The sequence below is a fragment of the Haliaeetus leucocephalus genome, unplaced genomic scaffold (assembly GCF_000737465.1).
Source record: "Haliaeetus leucocephalus isolate CR32 unplaced genomic scaffold, Haliaeetus_leucocephalus-4.0 Scaffold566, whole genome shotgun sequence".
NCBI classification, from domain to species: domain Eukaryota; kingdom Metazoa; phylum Chordata; class Aves; order Accipitriformes; family Accipitridae; genus Haliaeetus; species Haliaeetus leucocephalus.
Window position 1 is genome coordinate 4,179,540 of NW_010973002.1, and position 21,123 is coordinate 4,200,662.

Genomic DNA, 21,123 nt, shown 5'->3' on the forward strand with positions numbered 1-21,123 from the left:
AGAGGCATGGTCAAGGTCAGAACACACTGGGAATTCTGCACACCCACAATAATTTGGGGTCTGTTAAAGCAGTGTGTATGTTAAGGCAGCAGTTTTAACTGACCCCAAACTTTATCATAAGACCTACTGGCTCATATAGCCATGAAAAATGGAAGATGTAATCTGTAACAGAACATATACAGCATAATATTCATATAAAATATGCATATAAAATCATTCATTATTACATAATGAGTCTATCACTGTGCTGTGAAGCCCAGCACTTCAACATGAGTTTGAGATGTAGGCATTATTGATGACTGGCAACATTCGGTGGTTTATACCTATGTTCCCAGACAAATGTGAATAGAATCTTATTCTTATTCCAGCCATGCCATAAAAACCTCTAGAAATTATATTAAATCGTTTTGTGAATCTATATGGTATAAAATAATCTTTAATCCAATTATTTTAGGATTTTCTAAGTCTGTAAGGGAGTTTCCTGTCTAATTACAATATATGAAACATCTTCACTGTGATGTAAGTCTCTCCCTTAAACTGCATGCAAATTAATTGGATGGCTAAGCTTGTGAGTCAAAAAATGGTCGACCTTATGAGGCTTCTCTTCACTTACCTACTGTCTCAAAGGATATAAATGTGGTCATAGCAAAAGAATTAGGTGTTAAGGCATCCCGGCTCAAGGAAAGTGATTCCCTTCCCAGGTCCTACCAGCCTTTAGACTGTCTCCCCTACTACATTCCCCCTTGTTTAGGCTGTTTATAGGTGCCACTGCCTCTTCAGCTTCATGCTCCTCTTCCTCAGCAGCAGGAAAACATGGGATATATCTGTCTCCAGTATGTGCCCCTTCTGGGAGCACTTTTGCTGCAGCTCTGGAGACAACCTGTCAAGGCAGGACTACTATCTAAAAGGGCTGCAGAGTTTCACACAGGTTGAAGAAATCTACACTGGATGTAGAACCAGAGGTCACTCTGTAAGAGTCCCTTCCTCATTGCACCAGTAAAAAGCCTGTAAAAGGGCCTTATCAAAGAAAAGCAAAAGTAAAATAAAAAATGACTCAAAAATCTACATCGGAAGTACCGGGCTGAGGTTCATCACTAGCTCTGTAGGACAACTGTAAAATCATTGTACAGAGGTATCTTGTGACACCTCAGGACTAGGAATGGTAGTTTCAGAGAGTGGTTTGGAATTGCAGTTCATAATCTGCTCAGGAATGACATGAAAGAACAGACCATAATGCCACCCATTTACTTATCACAAACACTTCACTTCCTGGCATGGTAGTAAGAGTATGGGATGGTGCAGGGGAATGGTGATTATTCTATACCCAACACAGTAGTCCAGGCAACAGCCCCTTTCTCATGCTTTGGAAGGGAAAGGAGGACACATTCTCCAAGCTCACAATGTTTGAAGCCTTACTGTGATTTATGAAATACAACCACACCACTTCTACTGCTTTTCAGGAGGTGCTGGAAAGAGAGAGAGAATCTGGGTTCCAGAGAACAAAAGATTCAATTGTTTGGGGTTTTTTTTCTTCTTTTGCTGCCAAGCCTGTAGAATGCAGAAAAACTGGCTGGTCCCTGCATTAATAAAAGCCTTGAAAATGCAAAGCTGGAATTCAAAAGACTTAGGAACAAATGTGACAAAGATGACTGTTCCTACCTGAGACATACAAAGAGGATCAGAATTCTTAAATTCAAAGTAAATTACCATAATATATGGATGTGGTAAGGGAATTCTAGGAAATGTTTCGCTTTGTTTAATGGAGTTTTTTTCCATAACTGCACACAGAGTTCAGCTGTAATGGAAATAATATTTTCTGCATGTTTTCATTACTGGTACAGTTGAAAGGACACTCATTCCACTTATCCAACTGTATGAAAACCAAAACTTTCAGTTTTCAGAACGTGACCGGCCAACATATCTACACCAATAGCTTGAAGGCTGGGCACCAAAATCCATTTTAATCTAAATAAGATGAAGCATGTATTGTCCTTGACACAGTTATTTCTGATCCATGCTGCTGTAAAAGCAGATGCTGGCTCAGATTCTCTCAGAGATACTCAGCCGTTATTTAATAGGTCAAGCAACACTCTTCCTGAAGGGGCTTACTTATTGAACTTTGTGCGTAGAACTTAGCTGGTAAGTCCTTAATGTGTGTTTTAATAGTTTAGGCTATATTTTAGGCTATGCTTGACGTTTCATAGAACCTCAGCATATGAGAAACACATACTTGTTTTGAATTTACAAAAATGAACAGTTCTTATTGCAAACTGTGCAAAAAGTGCATATAATATGTTTTAAATTTTTGTCTTGCATAATCTTCAATATATATTTGTTGCATTAAGACATATGAATTTCCCTTCAGATGGTCTGGGGAGGTATGAAGAACAGTGGACCAGGTCAGATTCAATAGAAAATTTATATGCAGTAAGCCATAATCACAAATAGTCATATCAAAATTTTCTTTGAGAGTGTGATTTTGAAGATAGAGGGAAAAGAGAGTATAATGGCTTAAGCCATTTTTAATCCTTTCAGATCCCAGTCTCAGTCAGGTTAAGGAGTTAAAAGGAGCCTTTTATAATTAAAAGCTTAGAAATATCTAAAAGCAGACTGTTATTAGACTACCATACCATTGTAGATATTACTGCATAATCCTTCTGCCTAAAATTATTCTAGCTAGCTTCCCCTTCCTGTATCAAAGTGACACCTTTAGCTCCACTATAAACCTCCAACAAGTTCCACAAAGCTGTTGTACATGCACCTGGAGACAGATTTTGAAGAATATTTTTAGAACTTGTACAAGGGCTAGCAGACAGACTCACAGTCTCCAGGGGGGGGCGGGAAAAAAAAAAAGAAAAAGCAGAATGTTCTTCGTAAAACATAATTTGATTTGAGTGAAGATGCTAAACCCACCCTAGTTTAATATCATCAGCCTGAGGAACTCTGAGTGAACTTGGGAAGCTTGCTCAGGAAGACGTTTTTTTTCCGCCTAATCATAAAATTATGAAAATGCGATTCAGTGTTCTGAAGGAAAAGAGGGAACTGGGTGAGATGAATCAGTAGCTGGAATGTCAGCAGAAAGGTGTGTGCCTGGAGAGACTTGTTTGGCTGTGAAAGTGTTGTTCTGCTTCAGAAAGAAGCAGCTTTGATTTGGAGCAAAAAGTCCAGCTTTGTAATCAGTAGAAGGGTTTTTTTTTCCCAGAGATCCTTTCTGAAATCCACTTTTAATCCTGCTATAAACTGCAAAAATGTGTCATTCTAAAAATATATAGTTATGGCATGTTGAACAGGTTGACCACATACATTAATTAAAAATAAATCTCTATCCATGAAAATAGCTGTTTTGATGAACTGGCGTAATGTGCAATGGGAACATGCTGGGAAGGCAGGCAGGAAGAGGGACCACAAACACAACTGAAAAAGCCTTGAACTGCAAAGTGTCATTACAGTGCTGCATATAATTCTACTGATGTAAACCAGGTATATGAGTCAACACAACTTCTCTTTGTAACCCTAAGAAAGCAGACATAGATTTAAAAGGAGCTAAGAGCCGTTAGGATTTCCTGCCTTATTTCTCACATCCCATTACTGGTAGCTAGTGTGAGACAAATCAAATGGTGTAACTGCGCCCACAAACTTGTGCAGATCCTCTCCCACATCATTAGGTGAAACTTTTTTCTCTCCCTCCCACTTCATGCTGGTTCAAGCTAGGAGGTCATGTCTTATATCTTCCTTTATCTCTTCTCTTCTGTTAAAATACAGCTGTGTCCTTTAAAGTCTTTAGTACTGAATAAATTCTTACCTTCCCTGCCCAGAGAAAGCAAACAGATCATTGCCTTCATTTTACAGGCAAATCTAAATCTAAACCATGAAGTCCAAACACCCAGGCTGACAGTATTAAATTCCTGTGGTTTGCTACACTTACTGATATCATGGCTGTCTTCCCCCCTAAATCCAGGCATAAACTCCAGGACTGCTGACAGATAATATTTTTCTAAGGACTATTTATTAACTGTGTAGCACCCTGGAAAAATATGTGTATCAGAGCTCCTTTGGTAACCATTACACATAAAGGACAGTAGGTTAATACTGATACCCATGCTGTGGTGGCAGCAGCAGAGAACCTGAAAGGGCCCAAGAGTTCTGGATCTAAACCTCACAAAAGGCATGGGATTTTGTACGATCATATTTGTGCAAGGGATTGGTTTTTTTCTATTTTATCCTTGCTAAAAATATTGCATAAAACTATGAATAACACTGTTAAGTTTGTAAATTATGACATTCAAACATGAAGAAATGTCTGAATGGATTTTAAGACTAGATAGCACCTTATGATCAACTAGTTTTTCCTTCTGTATAGCACAAGACATGATACTCCATCTGACAATTCCTGTATCAATCACATAACATCTGGGTAAGCAACATACATTTTTAGAATGAAATTGGATCTTTATTTAAAGACTTCAAAAGATGTAATCTATTACTTTCCTTATTCCAGTGAGCAGAAACTTTCCCACTTTAAAGTGATTTGTTTCTATGCAGAATTTTTTTGCGTTATTTTCCAGGCACTGGCTCTCACCATGTTACTGTCTGCTAAATTAAGGAGCCTGGGAGAAACTGGGATCAAGTCATGTCTTAACCATCTCTTGGGTCAGCTTCTTAAATTCCCTCACTTTGGGCAGATTTCCAGACATTAAAAATATATATATATATGTTTTATTTCTTTCCCAAACCTTTTCCAATTTTTCCATGTAAACTTATTCTTTCTTTCCTGTGCATATGAATTATGTCAGTACCTTTAACTACTTATCCCATTCACCCCTGCCTTACCAAAGTTACAATGGACCAACAGCCAGCAGGCTAAGAGTTCTTATCTCATCTCTTTCCCCGATTGCCTTGAACTAATCTTTATACTATAAGGATCTTAAAATTCAATAAAATTTCATACTCTCTTGGCTTTCTTTCCCCAGTTTCTTCTCAGACAAATGGCCTATTTTACTCCTAGGAGTAATGAAGAAAATAAGGAATTCTTTATGTTTTAGAATCTGTCTCCTTCCCTGATTTCTATCAGTGGATAGAAAAATCTTTTGTGTGGATTTGTTTCAGGCTGGCAAGTTTACTTTAACACTGTTGCTTATACACCTAGGATCTTAAAACGTTTACACCATGCAATAAGGAATTCTGCAGAACCCCCGTAATCCTCAGATGCAGAACCAGTTACCGTGTAGTTGTATTAATGAGACACTCCTAACCTGAGCTAATTAGCCACGCTGAGAGGTAGGGCTGACAAACCTGAACATAGAACCACACACACAGGAATATATTGCTTCTGCACATTACAGATCATGTACATTAATGCACTGTGTGGCACAGGCACACCTATAGTGCTTCAGACTCATGCCTAGCTCTGCTATGGCTAGCTTTCAAAGCCAACTGTCAAACAAAGCTGAAAGACTACACAATTACATTTCCATCTGTCAAAAGAAAGACATTTGCCTTATGTTAAATGGCATGCTCAAGAGGGAGTGACCTTTCTTCCCCACCTTATGGTACATGTTAGGTTTTTCAGAGTCTATGCTATGGACTTGGGTCATAACAGCCTCTTGGCAAGTAATGCAGCGGGAATGAGCATCCAACAAAACGGCTTCAAGGATATATAAATACTAATTCGTTGCAATTTGCCATTCAAGAAAGTGTTGCAACATTCTTAACTCTGTGGTAATTCTATGGCTACAGCGATGAGCTTGTGTAGGCACAAAGGAACCAACTGCATCCCTGTTGCAAAACTGGAAAATTTGGAAAAAAACCCTAATTCTGAGAAAAAGAGTTGAATGATGTATTGGCACATCATACATCTAATGGCAGTAAAATAAAAAAGGAGGAAAAACAAGGTAGGTTTATTCAATATACTTTTAAATTCTTCACTCTCATTTTAACAATTTTTTTTGTGTTCAATTTATTCTTGTATGTCATGTTTGGGAGTCTCCTATCCTGTATAGTATTATATTCAACATTTGGTTTGAAAATCACACACACATAAAAAATAATGACATTAATTGTTCATGCCTTATGAACATAGGGTAGTATGTACGTGTATGTTGGGGCCTAACTTCTGAAATACTAAATTAATGTTCCTTTTGAGGACTACATATAAATATGTGCTTAAGGAACTGCTTCCACTGAGAGCAACGAGACTAAGACTTATGTTTAAAGCTAAACCTGGACCACTGTCTCAAACAAGGATTCTTTTGTGAATGACAGCCTAACATTGAGATGAGTCCAATGACTAGTAATACTTGGTTTCCAGTGGTGTCAATGTGAGAATCAGGCCCGTAATCTGCATCGCCCTGAACTCTGCAAAAATAGCAACTGGATGTGCAGACTAAAGGCACAGAAGTGATCTGTCAGAATAAATGGATTTTATAAGTACAGATTTATTGGAGGGAAAAAAAAAGGGAAGAGACAAACAAAGGGATTTCTACTGCCTTCTCCCCATCTTTCCATTAGCACCCAATAGTGAAAAATGCCCATTTGTATCAGTCAATGCAATCACAGCTGTCTTGCCTGCACAGTCCCCCGAGGTAGACTGCACCATCCCTCACCCCTCACGGCACCTACAATTATAGTCTGCAATACCTGCAAGTCTTTAAGATGACTCTTTTTAATGGTTCCCCCAAACACACCGCTCCTAACCCCAAAAAAGGTTCATGCATGGACTTGGAAGGTTTGTTTGGAAGGATTTACTTTTGATTTCAAATAAATGTACATTCTGGGGACTTCCAGGATATTCACTGGGTCTGTCAAGGAATGGAAACATAACAGATGCCCACCAGCTTACTGGCAAAGAGAAGAGGTTCTGTCAAAACAGCACATTTATTTGGAATTAAGAATCTAATTTTAAATCTCTTTCTTTGACAACACTCATATCTTTGGCATTTACATTTCCAATGTTTATACTACTGTCTTAAGAACACTTAAGTAGAACCTTTATTTCCAAATAACGTTTCATAACTTGGCAGACTCATGCTCACTTTATAAATATAAGAACTTTAAATCCTTTTCCATATAAACATATGTAATATTTCCTACCAAAAGTGTGTGACAGCCAACAAGTTCAATTATTCTCAATCTATAAATCTGTACAAGACAGGTCATCCAAAATAATGCATCAGCCCAGGCATAATTACGACTATGCATGTCCAGTAAATAAATAAATAACGTCTCAGTATGAAATAGCAGCAACTTGCCAGGAAAATTATACTGTGTGTTAGAATATCCCATAGGTTCATTGGAATACAGTTGCAGTGAAAAATGACAGGAGGCCTCTTCCTCCTAAGAGTGTTCACAGTTCTCTGCTGAGTCGGAAATCAGCAAAAAGTGAGGAAGAGAAAGACAGCCCAAGTTGTGCTCTTCGCCGGTATGCAGGCAGCCCGGCGGGGAGGAGGCCGCCAGGGAGAGCCGTTCAGCTCCTCGGGTCAGCAAGCGTCTGTGGAGATGGTCCAAAGATCCGCAACACTGATGTGGGCACCTTGCCTTCTGCTCCGAAACACAGAATGAAAACAGAATGACAAAAAAAGAGTGTATTTTCCAACTGACACCCTCCGTACACAATGCCACATGAGCAGTCCCACTGATTGCACAGAGGGTGATTACAGAAGCAGACGCTGCTCACCAAGAATGAGCGCGGTGCTGGTTTAGCCCAGATGACTTAGCTTTTTGGACAGCTCAGCAGCAAGAGATTAGGAGCAAGCCTAAGCATGGGTTTAAGCGTGCTGAACCCTGTGGCCTTCACTGTTCCTAGCTCCCACCGGCTGCCAGCCTGGCTGCCGCAGCCACGCTGCCTTGGCAGAACTGACCCTTGGCTGCCTGGGAGTGGACCGGGCTGCAGGCAGTTGCACCACACCGGACTCCTCCGGCCGTGAAGAAGGTGGGAGATAGCTAAAGCACGCAGTGTCCTCCCACCGCTCTCCTCTGGAGTTTGGATTGAGCCTGGTTGCCCTGGTGAAGCTGAGTTTGACAACAGGCCTGGATTTTCTTAGAAAGCCTCCAATGGCAGTAGCGTAACATGGACTCAAACTGAGGCTAAGCATACTCTAAGACCATGTAAAATTAAATCCCACTGATGAGTCCAGTACAGCGTTAAAAGGCATTAGATTCTGATAAATGCTTTGGGTAGCTGCAGACGAGGCCTTGCGAGCCTGATATCTTACGTGCCTTGTTCTCAAAGTGGGATATCCCAAGTTGCTTTAGATATTTGGCTAGTCGGGGAGAAAGGGGAATGTTTCCAGAGGAAACACTCCCTGTTCTCAGGATCCAGAGCTCTGAATCTTTACCTTAAATGGGGAACCTGTGAAGGAACCAGGCACTTAAAAGCTCAGGCTGCTTCGAGATGACTTCACGGTTCTACCTCTCACATCACAACTCAACAGCAAGAGCCCCTTTTGCTCAGCCTGAATGCATTCAAGCTCCTATCCCCATTTCTCAGCATGTTCACCAAATGTCTGGCTAAAGGTTAAGCTGGGAGGCCCTCTTCTGTCGAAATGAAGCAGGCATGATTTACTGCACAGAAAAGCACACAAAGCGGCTCAGCTCTGGGAACTACTGATTAGGATAGTCAGCTACAAGCCCTGAATTTTGCTGTCAGCTTGTCAACTGTTTCTTTCAGGTTTGGGTGTTGGGGGTTCTTTCCTCCACGACTGCCTAAGCAAACCTGAAAGCAGAAGCAGACTACTGAAAAAAAATCAGCATTACTCGGTGCCACTCCCTGCTCCAGCAGCTGCAGGACAGCTCAGTTTTAACCCACTTTTTTCCCGTCCTCCCTCAGCCATACAGCTGGGTTGTTAAAGCACTCCCTGATACTGCAGTTTTGCATCTCCTCTGTCTGGGAAGGGAATCAAAGCCACTTCCCAGTTCACTCTTCTGGCCGCTACGTAAAATAAGGGCTTGTCATCCACCCGCATTTGAAAAAAGACTACAAATGTGTTGCAGGGAGCAGACAGATGATACTATCCATGTATTTTTATAGGTATTCTCATTATATCGCACAGATTAGGGCCCTCAAGACCTGTTCTGCCTAGAGGCTGGCTCCTGGCAATGTTTAGGACGGAGCTGGAGAAGGAGCCTTTTGAAGCGGGGCAGGTCAGCCCAGTGCACCACACTGAGCTTCAGGCAGCACAGGACAACTCATACTGAGTTTTGTCCCAGGATTAAAATGGAGTTTCTGAATTGGCACCTGTAATCCATCTCAATCCCATTTTGGCTGTCTAAGTCTTTAACAGGATCTGATTCTTTCTGTACAAGACAGTTCAGAGCTTTGTTTCACCAACACAATGCAGCCTAACAACAGTTCCTGCACTGGTATATACAGGCATGAACCTGTAACATCACTGATCCTTTGTCCTTACCATAAGCAACCCAGTAAATAAAAGGGGGACACCCCCCGCCATTAGTTGAAAATTCCATTACAGACTTAATTGGCAAATTGTTCTTTCACTCTCAGAAGTAAAGATTTAAACCAAAATACTCAGATTTGTTATCCCCTTTCTTACCCTGGCTGAAAATCAGTATTACTTCTATTCAAGTCAGCAAGGTTAAAAGCAGACATGGGAGAAGAATCAGTTCTTGAGACCCTTCCAAAACCCTCCAAACCTACAGTGAGTGCATAAAGTTAACTAGTGAGGTGTACAAGATGCAACTGAAAACATAAATAATTTTGGCAAGTCAGTGTTTTTTGAGGTTGTTCCTTCCTACTATTTCCTAAAACAACCACATCCAATGTTGCTGTATTCCTTTCCTCATTAGAGTATTGCCCAAAGGAATGATGATAACCCACCATAGTGATCAGATCACCTGAGAGACTCTATTACTCTGCAAAACATGTTCCACTGGAATTACTTTAAAGATGAAAAATATCTGCTTCTCCTACCTGTGGTTAAAAAAATAATTAAAAAATACTTTCCATGAATGAAAAGACTTTGGTTTTTGATAATTATTGCAATACACCTGAGGGAGTTACATCATTACTAACCTGAAGCTTTTGTAGAAAGCTGTTGCTCATGGAAAGCAACTCAGAGTTCAAAGGCTTCATTTATTGCTTTTTCTTTATCCTGTCTAGCTGAAAAGAGACTGGGCAGATTTTTTTCCCCATTGTTGTAGTGACAAGCTAGTTTTCCCCAAGATTTTGTGTCCTATTGTTGCTGTGGCACTATCTGACTCTCTGCATGCTGACAGCAGTATGAATCCTCACACTGACTTTAGCTGGCAGTTTTTCAAGTCTAAGGTTCTCCTTACCTACATGTAATTCTGTCCCATGGCTTGGACTACTGGAAAGAAAGGACTTCATTGTGTAGACTTAAAAGCAGTACAACTACTGTGACATGGCAAAGTATGAGTATTTTGGTTACTCATATGGTCTTTTCATAGTGAGATAAAATACCTTTCTTTAATAGTAACAATGCAGCTGTAGTTCAGTCTCTCTTACCGATGAGTACATATGTAATCACCTGCAAATGCTGCCAAGGGAGCCATGACTACACAAAATCATTGGGTTTATATGAGGAACACTAAAAGATGGGGTTCAAATTCTATTTAAAGAATCAAATATACATGCCATGTTACTGGCTCAGTGGCTGAAATAACACTGTGCAAAAATAATATGTTAAGATAAGTAAAAAAGCATATTTCATCTAGTAATGTCAAAGTACTTAACGAGCATGAATTAACACTTAAAACATCTGTGTGAGGTTAATATTATTGTACCAAACTGATATGTAATCTGAAGTCAAGATAAATACAGTCAAGCTGATGGGCCCAAAGTCTCAAACTCAATTGCTGACAGGGCCCTGAGTACATTCCCTCCCTCCTGGGGTTTTGGCTGCTTGGGCTAAGACCCAACCTCAACAAGCAGCTCTCAGGCCTTGAAATGGTTATGAAGAAAAAGCTCTCTGAGAAAAACCTGGAAGAAGCCTCAGCAGAAGCTCTCCCTTTTTCTTGGGAGATTAATTTAAGTGGAGGCTCAACCTTGGTCCCTGTTGCAGGTCCACATGTGCTAGGTCTTGAATCTCTCTGATTCTGAACCCAACCCTGACCCAGCAACTTGGCTTTTAGGCTTGACCTCAGACTTGCCTCCTCTCTACGGACCTGTTGGGCTCATGGTGGACCCCAGCTGACCCTGGTTACCATCAAGGACATGCTCTGCTCTTCTAGCTCAGGTCCTGTGGGACAGTGCCCTTGCTGCACCCTGGCAGTCACTAGCAGGGCCAACTGAACAAACCAAACATCTAGTTTTAACTTTAACTATTAGGCAACATGCCTTACAGACACATGTACACACATTTCAACATAAAAACAAAGTTAGGCTTAAAAAAATGGTATAAGAAACATGATCCAATTACATGATCATAATTTTAAAAGAAAAATTTGTTGTATTTCCAGAGTGTTAGGTATCTGAGAAACTCTTTTATGGCAACAGCAGAAAGAAGTGTTTTAACAGCAGTAATATATGGCTTCTTATCACTGCTAGTAAGAACTTTCAGCATCCTTTGCCTCACCAGTTCAACAGGGCTATTATACCCTCTAGCTACTTACTAACCCAACCAGTAGTGGCAAAAAAAAAAAAAAAAAAGGAAATCATACACCAGGAGCCTCTTACTAATCTTAAATAATGCCATAATAATAGTAGCCAGCCCCAAGAGGAATGCTTTTTACTTGATTTTGCAGATAGCATACTCAAACGGCTAAGCTGCATGTTTAACTGGTGTATTTCAGGAAATCAGATCATTTTCTTTCAGCATATTTGAGTTCCTTTATTGATGAGGGCACTTGCAAGTATCACAAATAGCTAGAGGTATTTACAAGAAATTAATTTAATTAAAGAAAACAAAAGCAAATATTTTTTAAGCCATGCAAAACACGCTAATATAGATGTTTACGAAGTATAAATCATGGGTAATGTCTGTTTGCTAAGTGCAAATTATTCTAATTGCACAATTCAATCAAGCTGTCTGTAAATTCAAATTCCTCCTTAAAACATACATGTATTCTTTAAATTCTTTCACTATTAGCTCATTAAGCCCCAAATATAAACTTACATAAATAAATACACTTAGCATTTCAGCTTCCCACTCACGTCTCTCATCTATCACACATATCTAATATGCACAGTCCTTATCTTGCAAAAATGCATGCAATGGAGAAATACCCTCTGGGAAGTTACACTGATTTCAAGAAAAGTTCTCATTTACATGTCTTACAAGACTTATAAGAATACATAAGGGGAACACAGGATCTGTATATAGACTATTGCAAGATCAGCACTAGGCGCAAGTAGTTAAAAGACTGCTCTGTGCTCTGCTGTCCTGGTCTAGACTCCTCTCCTCCCCACACTCTCCACAGTAACTGTGCTGTGCAGAGACTGCAGAGTGTTGGATGAGCCCAGGAGACTGGTTCACTGGTGAGAGAATAATTTAAACTCCTAATTCAAAGTCTTGCTGGATTGCCCTCTTTGTCAAAGGCCAGTCTCGCTTGGGAAGCGACACTGATTGTGGAAATACCTAAGACTCCAGCCCTTGCCAACACTTTGACACGTGCTTATCTGTTAGCATGAGCAGTTTCATTGAAGTCCATTTTCAGCGCAAAGCGTTCTGTGTGCGTAAGTGTTGAAGGGCTGAGATTTAAAATGCTGCGCAACTAGAGGCCGGCAATGTGACATTTCCAAATTTCCTTCAGCACCTGATCATTAGCAAATATCAGCAATGTCACAATACTGAGCAGCGCTGAGAGCTGCAAATGGAGGGTCACATTATTTTTGGAGCACAGAGTGCTTTTAAAAAGCCTATTTCAATTTGCAAAGTACGCTGATGCAATACACTGCTGTTGTGCTGAGTAAGCATGTTAGTTACGCTTTGCCTCATCCAGCATATACTACGCAATCTGAAATATCTGCTGAGCAGCAGTACAACAAACGTCATTAATTAAATGTCAGTGAACCAACAGTAACCACATAGTGGCATCTAGGACATTTATTTCCTGCTTCAAGTTGAGATGAATATTGCAGAACTCAGCAACCGCAGTGTCGTAATTTTTGGTGAAAGGTGGTTGCTATTTTATGGATAACAACCACAGTGGCATTACTGTTTAACATCTATTTAACTGAACAGTGTCATCCTGTTTAACATCTCCATTAATGATGTGGATGATGGGGCACAGCGTAACCTCAAGTCTACAGATAACAAAAGAGGAGGAAGAGTGGCTGATGTGCCAGAGGGTTGTGCTGCCATCCAGAGGGACCTTGACAGTCTGGAGAAATGGGCTGACAGGAACCTCATGAAGTTCAACGTGGAGAAGTGCAAAGTCCTGCATCTGTGAAGAAACAATCCCATGCACCAGTACATGCTGGGGGCCGCCCAGCTGGAAAGCAGCTTGGCAGAAAATGACCTGGTGGTCCTGGTGGACACCGAGTTGAACATGAGCCAGTGATGTGCCCTTGCTGCAAAGAAGGCAAATGGTATCCTCGGCTACATTAGACAACATATTGCCAGCAGGCTGAGGGAGGTTATCCTTCCCTTTTACTCACCACTGCTGAGGCCACACCTGGAGTACAGCTAACAGCCTCCAGGGTCTCTGGAGAAGTCTCTGTCCACGACAAATTGACACAATGGAGTTATGGCCTCTATTTGTCCCGGAGCACGAGGAGTATAGTGATGTGTATCCTATACTATCTCATCTTGCAACTAGAGAGTACTTTGTAAGCACTCCCTGAGGCATCTAGAATGCTTTTGCTGATGGCTGCCTTGTAGATGTATAAATAAAGAGTTTCTCAGACCACAGGACAGATTGAGGGCTGCTGCAGGGCACAGTCATATCTGTTCTGCTTTCCTCAGCTTTTACTAGTATGAACTCTGATTTAAAAGACTGCCATAGCCCTGATTTAAAAGACTGCCCTGGCCCTGTTTGTGTCACTGTCAAATACTTATTTTTCTGTAATGAAGCTGTCATTCAATCTAGAATCACAGAATAATTTAAGTGAGACGGAACCTTCAGAGGCCTTCTGGTCCAAAGCATTTTTTTAGTATTTCAAAGAACAGGGATCCCACAGCTTCTCCAGGCAACCTGTTCTAGCGATTATCACCCTAACTGTAAAGAATCCTTTCCTTGTAACTAGTAAGAATTTCCCCTGCTACAACTTGCAGCCATTGCCTCTCATTCTTTCACTGCACACTGCCACAAAGACTATGGGTCCATTTTCTCCATAGCTAATCATTAGGTTGTTGAAGACAGCCAATGCATTCCCCTGTTGGCCTTCTCTTCTCCAGACCAAACAAGCCCAACTCTCTCATTATGCTATTGTTACCCTGTGTCAAATATGGCACAGCAGTGTATGTCCGTTACTCTTTGAAGATATAGTAATATTTCATTTGCATCATCATTAATGTTGATGATGCAAACCTGGCTAAGTGGGACTCAACGGTCTGTGTCTTTACTAGCCAGAGTGCTCAAGGATTGCTACCATGTTAATCCTGTGTAGTAGAGGCAGAAACCATTTCTAAAGGCCCAATCCAGAATGCACTGAAATCAAAGCAGAAACTCAGTCTTGGCTTTAAGTCAAGACACTCCAGTTTTCAGACCCATTTTCACAATGAAACAGAAAAAAGAGTTCTCCCCATTCAGAGTCAACTTGGTATTTCTGAATAGGTCCAACAAACACTTGAAAAGAGTTCCACCGCATTATGTACAAATGAGAATTAGAGACAGAGTAGGTTATTCCTAATATATAGAACAGATGCACTTCACAATGTATTCTTAAGTCTTCAGATCCCTCTGTAGATTTCTAAGGCCCAAACAGAAGCACAACGGACTTCCTCTCCAGCTACTTGGTGCATAAGTAACTGCCTATCCTGTGTGCAAGCCAGTACTGGCAAGGCTGGCAGAATACTATCTGTTGGATTGGAGTGGAAATGCAGAGCACTGCATTGTCCAGGTGGCAACCAAGGGCTACACTTCTATCAAACAGACGCCTTTGCCTTGGAGAATGGGTGTGACATTTAGGGCAACACTTGGGTACCTCTCTGATGGATCAAGCATGCCGTGCTGGTCTTTACTCAAATTCCTTTGGCTTCAGTTGAAATTTGCTTGAGTGAAGACTAACAAATATCTTGGGATTTGACTATTGCATCTCACTTGCTTCCAGGAAGATGGTGATGGTAAAAATAACAATGAGAACCTTGTGAATAATGTCATATTTAAATTTACATAAAGGACAATGCTGCACTTCAGAAATTTCTCATGCTCTTAAGGGATTTGAGTAAGTGAAAAGAGAATCTGAAATGAGAGCAGGATTTTGCCCACACTGCATTTATTTTTTTACTACTTTCACCAGTCTAGGGAATATTAAAATGGTACTTTTGTCATGACTCTCATAGAATAATGCCTGATTCTCATGTTTTGTTTTGCTTTGGTTGTTGGGTGGTTGGTTGTTTGGGGGGGAGGGTGTTTTGATTTTTTTTTTTTTTTACTATAACCATGACTTCTGTTATTTTGGGATTTTTGCATGTGGGTGGATGGATGTGATGGTAAACAGTTGAACCACTTCAATGAGAACCCTGTGAGCTGCCAAACTAAACCATGAACTCAGCAGGAAGTTAAGTGAGAACATAAAATTTTCTCTTTAAACTAGGGCAACCTGGCAATTGCCTAAAAATTATGCTATGTCTGTTCTTACGCCTTATGATTCAGAGAGATCATTCAGGCATCAAGTGATACCTAGCACTGAATCACTCAGAGGTGAGTGACACTCAAACACTTTTTTAGATAACAGCTACTATAGGCACGGTACATTGGAGATTACCTAAACTACTGCAGGTGCATTTGCTTCAGCACCTAGAGCTGCAGTACTCAAATGCAAATGGAGACATCGAGCTCTTCGGTATCCACTCAGAATAATGACTACTACCATTTATTTGCCTGAAGGTAGGTAATGCTGCTATTGATAGCCAAAGGCTCAGCTCTTCTAAGAAAATCAATGACATTAAAGAGTTTCTGAAGTAGTATACACTGCCTGAGAAGGGCAGCAGAAAAATAATAAGTCTGGAATTGTTTCTTTTTTTTTTTTATGCTCGCCTTCAAGTAGAGAATGAGGAAGAATTTCTTCATCATTTAGGCAGATCTTTATATATCATATACTGATTCAAAATAATTAAAAGCTTATCTTTCAGTTAACAAAGGATATTTCTGGAAAAGGAATGCCAGGATTTTTGGAGATTTTGTTCAGAATAAACAGCCACATGTTATGATGTTTACTCAGCCTCTTTGGTTTACAATATGAGAACAAAATTCCCATCAGATTTGAGGTATTTTTTTCATTCTTGTAGGTTGGAAATACAATGAGGACAATTTTTTTTATGATATCCAAACAAGTCCATATTTGATCCAAAACAAAATCATATAGTCAAAAGACAAAAACTAATTACATTTTTGAACCTCAAAAATTAATTGGCTCTCATTTCCATTACACTTGAGGTAAAAGCTTCAGTTTTTCTGGCCTTTCAATAGAAAAGCATATAACTTTAAAGAAATAGAAAGCATGTAACTTTAACTGCATCAGAAAATATAGACAAAAGAAAACATAATAATTTGTTACCATAAATACACGTGATACTCAATCTACCTGTTAAAGTCTATAGATGAAAAGAATAAAACAGCTACATAACTGAATCCCTCATTCTCCTTTTTAATACTTCTCAAGTGTCAACCCCACTTTTAAACTCTATTTAAAAAAAAAAAAAGAAAAAGGTAGTAGATGCAAAATTGGGAACAGCACTATAAATTAAAAATTCCTGTGTCTCACCAAAAACTATATATAGTTTCTAGAGTTTTGTCTTAGCAAGAATTTAGGTCTAAATGTCCATTTAAAAGATAGAGAACTAGTAGAAACAGATCGTTTTTTCTGCTGTAGTATCTTGAAAAAGTACAGGAGTCATAAAGCAGGATGGCAAAAAGACATTTTCTACTTTTAAAATTGAAAATGGCTTTTCTAGAGGCAATCCCCTTGTGGATCCTTAATTCCTATCTTTCCTGACAATTTTAAAAAAGCTGGAGTAAAAGGTTGCTTGAAGTTTCTCAGAGTATGAACCGCAAAATAACACAGCCAGATTGTTAACAGACACCTCATTTACCCCATTTACAACCTGTGCATCCATCTCATTTGTTAGCACAATTCGTCAGAAGCATTTACAATGCTGTAGAAAAGCCTTTACTGTTCTTTATGTTGGCATAGACTGCTTCCCTCCCTTGCTTTTTTGGCAACATCACCTCTTCTATATATGGCAAAAGTCACGTTCTCACATTATTCGCTGTACTTTCAGCCAGTATCTGAACACACGTCACTTATTGGCTGGAAACATGGAGGAGAGACTAGGCATCAGATCAACAGCCAGATCTCCACAGATCATGATGTCTCTACCATTGAAACTCTGCCTTCAAACACCAGCAAAGCTGGAGAGGGGCATCACAGCCAGCACCAGCCATCCTATGGCAGGTTCTCTCATTTACACAGATGTAAGGCCAGGGATCTACCTAGATACAGTTCTTTCAGTAATATATTTGTAGATGAGATGCTTTACCTCCAGAAGAGTGATACACACTGTAGGCAATACTGATAGCCATTTCCTGGCGGGCAACAATCTACTTGGAGAATCAAGGGCCAAAGGCAAATCTAGTGAGTCCCCAGTTGTTAAATGTCCATCCCAGACATCATAAATGTCACTACAAATCAAGACAGATTATTAGCTGAAAAAAAATTAACATAATTGCTGTCTTATCCCATTTCTTTCCCTTAATGTTTCTCTAAGTCATTTCCTAGCTATTAAAGATTGACCCAGTAATTACTGACAAAACAAAGCACAGTCTTCATATTGTAACACACATTCAATTTTCAGCCTGCCATGCAGTTACTATCGTTCTCCTGGATGACGGCACTTTTTCAGTATCAAGGATTTAGTGCGCCATCTGGTGGATTTTCAGCATTTGGTACATTTTGTGTACAAACCCAGTGACACAGAGACGCCTGATATACTGACAGGAGTATCTACCTTTTTTGGCCAATGTCCTTGTTAAGAGGAAAAACCAGCATTGTTGATCTTATCATTCCACTTATGGTCAAATTATATTTTTGCCTGAGAGTAATAACTTAATTCCTTTTACATTTCCAGTCAAATGAGTTTTTAATACTGTAACTTTAGCTAATCCCTTAACACTGATTGATTTTATATGTAATTGATATACGGTGCTCTCAAAAAAGGCCTCCACAAACCTAGCCTAAGATAATTACAGATTTAGGGCCACAAGTTGAGACCATCTATGACACTTAGAAGCTTAATTCTGACTGACCAAACATGCTAGGATTATTCTCTATTTGGGATGAGGGTCAAAGATATTGAAGCAAGCCTATTACCATACAACTTCAAACGAAACTGACAGTCTGAGTACTGATTCTTCATTCTAAGTACCACAGCAACAACTGTCATTAAAAATACTGTAGGTTTTTAAGATATCACATGAAAAATGTGAAGCCAGCTAAAATATTTGAAAAAAAATTCTGAGCATGAGTTTTCTACTGTATTCACCCTTTCTTTGTAACTGTGAGGCATTTCTTCATTTCTCTTTTTTATAGAGCACGAGTTGTGTGATGAGGAACCTGGGATGGATTCAATTTCAAAAGGCACCAAGTCCTTTGAGCACACGGCCCTAAGAGGGAGTGTGTCTTCTACTCCAGCACAATGCCACAGGCACTCTTCTACTCTGCACAAGATGCAGTATATTCCACTGCAGCTAAGACTTCCAGGATTTTAATGCTAGATGGAGGCTGCCCTCTGAATGAATGAACTGCAGCTGCCACAAAAGAGCATGAATGGACAGTTGGATGAGGCTTCTACCCAACATATGATGTCAATTCAGAAACCTGGACTAAAGATGGCAATGTCTGTATGGGAATAAAAGAAAAGACCCACTGAGAGGTGCTGGATATGTGGCTGTTAATGAATCTCCTTCCTGGAGTCTGGCCTTCTTTCCATAAAGAGGAAACAAGACAAACACAGATAAAACAGAAAGGAAAAGAAAAGCAGTGATTGAAAATGCAGCTTTTGTTTTTGGTCCCAATTGCTACTGGCAACCTGACCACTAGAGAAAAACAGGCTCAGCATAGTTTTATCAGCCACTGCGAGACTTGGCAAACGTACCAATGCTGTGCTGTTTTAAACATTGATTTTAGCTGTCTTTTTGGACACAGGCTTGCTGCAGTGCTGCTAAAAGGTCAGCTGAGACAGACTGTTTTTAAACTGAAAGCTAACGTCATGAAGTGAAAAGAAGATATACAACTAGGGAAGAAAAAGGAAGACAAGAAACAAATGTGGGGGTATCGGGATTTAAGTGGTATGGTCCAGGTGGTTTTCAGACCTGAACTGTGACTGCAGGAGGTGCCAGTAGCACTGAGATTCCTGTCTTTGGTTGGGATGTCCTTTACAATCAGGTAATGAAAGATGAAGTCATATGATAGGTCTGAAGTCTCTAGGAGACTGCAAGACAATGCTGCTTTTGGTCCAGATATGCTATGTTGCATCAGCAAGTGGTGTGACCTGACAGGTGTGGATTCACAGAGAAAAACAGCTGGTGCTGGGACCAGGTATCTATACTAAAAGTTTAAAGGAGGTTATTTTGAATCAGCTATGGCCTGACTCCATAGACTTAATGACAATTAGGATTTAGAGTTCACCCTCCAGATTACTTTAGCCTGAAAGGAAATCTGGAAGTCCCAAGAGCATCTTGCAATGAACACCAAAGCACAGTAGCAGGGATAAATGGAGATTCAGTTAGGAAGTGCAGACCTGATCTCTGTAGGGAGTTTTCTGGTGGCAGAGGTCCATGGGGATAACCCCGGATTGCTGCAGGACGAGAGAGAGAAAGCCCTTCTAGCACCATCTTGTCCAACCTGCCTACAGGGAGAAAGACAAAAATCCACATTTTTGTTCATGTTGCCTTTCCATCTTATTCTGAGTTGTTATTTAAGGAGCAGAGTTGGGTTTTTATTATCGTGGATAAAGTTGAGTGTAGCCCTTAGTGTATTATATGTTCTCACGGCAAGCTAAATCCACTCATAAATGAGTTATAAAACGTATATTTCATTTAGGAATAGAAGTGCATGCAGTTATTGCATAAGGTCTTTAACTGAGATTGAAAGCACATTACAAGGTTTAAATATGATCTGAATAGATGAAATAAAAAATACAGATATTACTTCCAAAAAGCTGAGAGCGTATAACGTACAATTAATTTCAACAGACATTAAATACCCTGGAGGATTAAAGCCACGAGAGAATACTGATTACAGTAGTTCAAGACATTTACTCTTTCAATTTTGCAAGTTCAGTATGATATCTGAAAACCATTTTTACGTCAGTTCTTTCACACTAATCCAACTTTACTTGCAGTAAAGTACTGCAAATTATACCATTTGTTTTACCCGTGAAAATTAACAATGTCCTGTCTTCACAGGATGTTCAGTCAAAGGAAACCTTCTAGTGATGTAGTATCTGAGTAGTTTCAAAGGCTTTTGCATCACTTGACATTTTGTAGGGAGTTCAAGTGTTTCTGATATCTGACATAAGGCTTGTTTTTACAGAACAACAGTGTTTCTGAGGCCTCCACAGAGTAAAAGGAATTCTAACACCTTTAATGACATTGACATATCAAAAATTTATTTTGATAACTGCCCATGTGGATTCAATCAGTTTGAAAGTGTACATTTATGAAAACAAGTTAAGCTGATGTAAATTAGATTTAAATCAAAGAAAGAATACCTTTTCAAGGTTTTGCACCAGTTCAGTTAAATCAGTTTAAAATAAAATCTTAAGGCAATACTGTGCAACTTTGTGCTCATATAAAGTCTGACTGACTTCTCTGGACAAAGCTTTCACTAACCAGCCACAAGTTCCACTGGCTACAACAGGACAACAAGCTTTTTTTTTGCTATTACTATGGCTCACTTTGTAGGTCATTGCAGTGTACAATTGTATTGGGTTTGCATGGCAAGGTTTTGGTAGCGGGGGGGGGGGGGGGGGGGGGGGGGGGGGG

General features: G+C 39.9%; 1 protein-coding gene across 1 annotated transcript in view; it reads left to right on the forward strand.

Annotated features, from left to right (window-relative positions):
• Positions 1-7,419: 7,419 nt before the first annotated feature.
• The window catches only part of TWISTNB (TWIST neighbor), a 19,059-nt gene continuing 5,355 nt past the window's right edge, over positions 7,420-21,123 (forward strand). Inside the window, exons 1-2 of the mRNA XM_010577663.1 lie at positions 7,420-7,474; positions 7,802-7,927. Of these exons, the coding sequence (XP_010575965.1) occupies positions 7,420-7,474; positions 7,802-7,927 (181 nt within the window). The remainder of the gene's footprint in view (positions 7,475-7,801; positions 7,928-21,123) is intronic.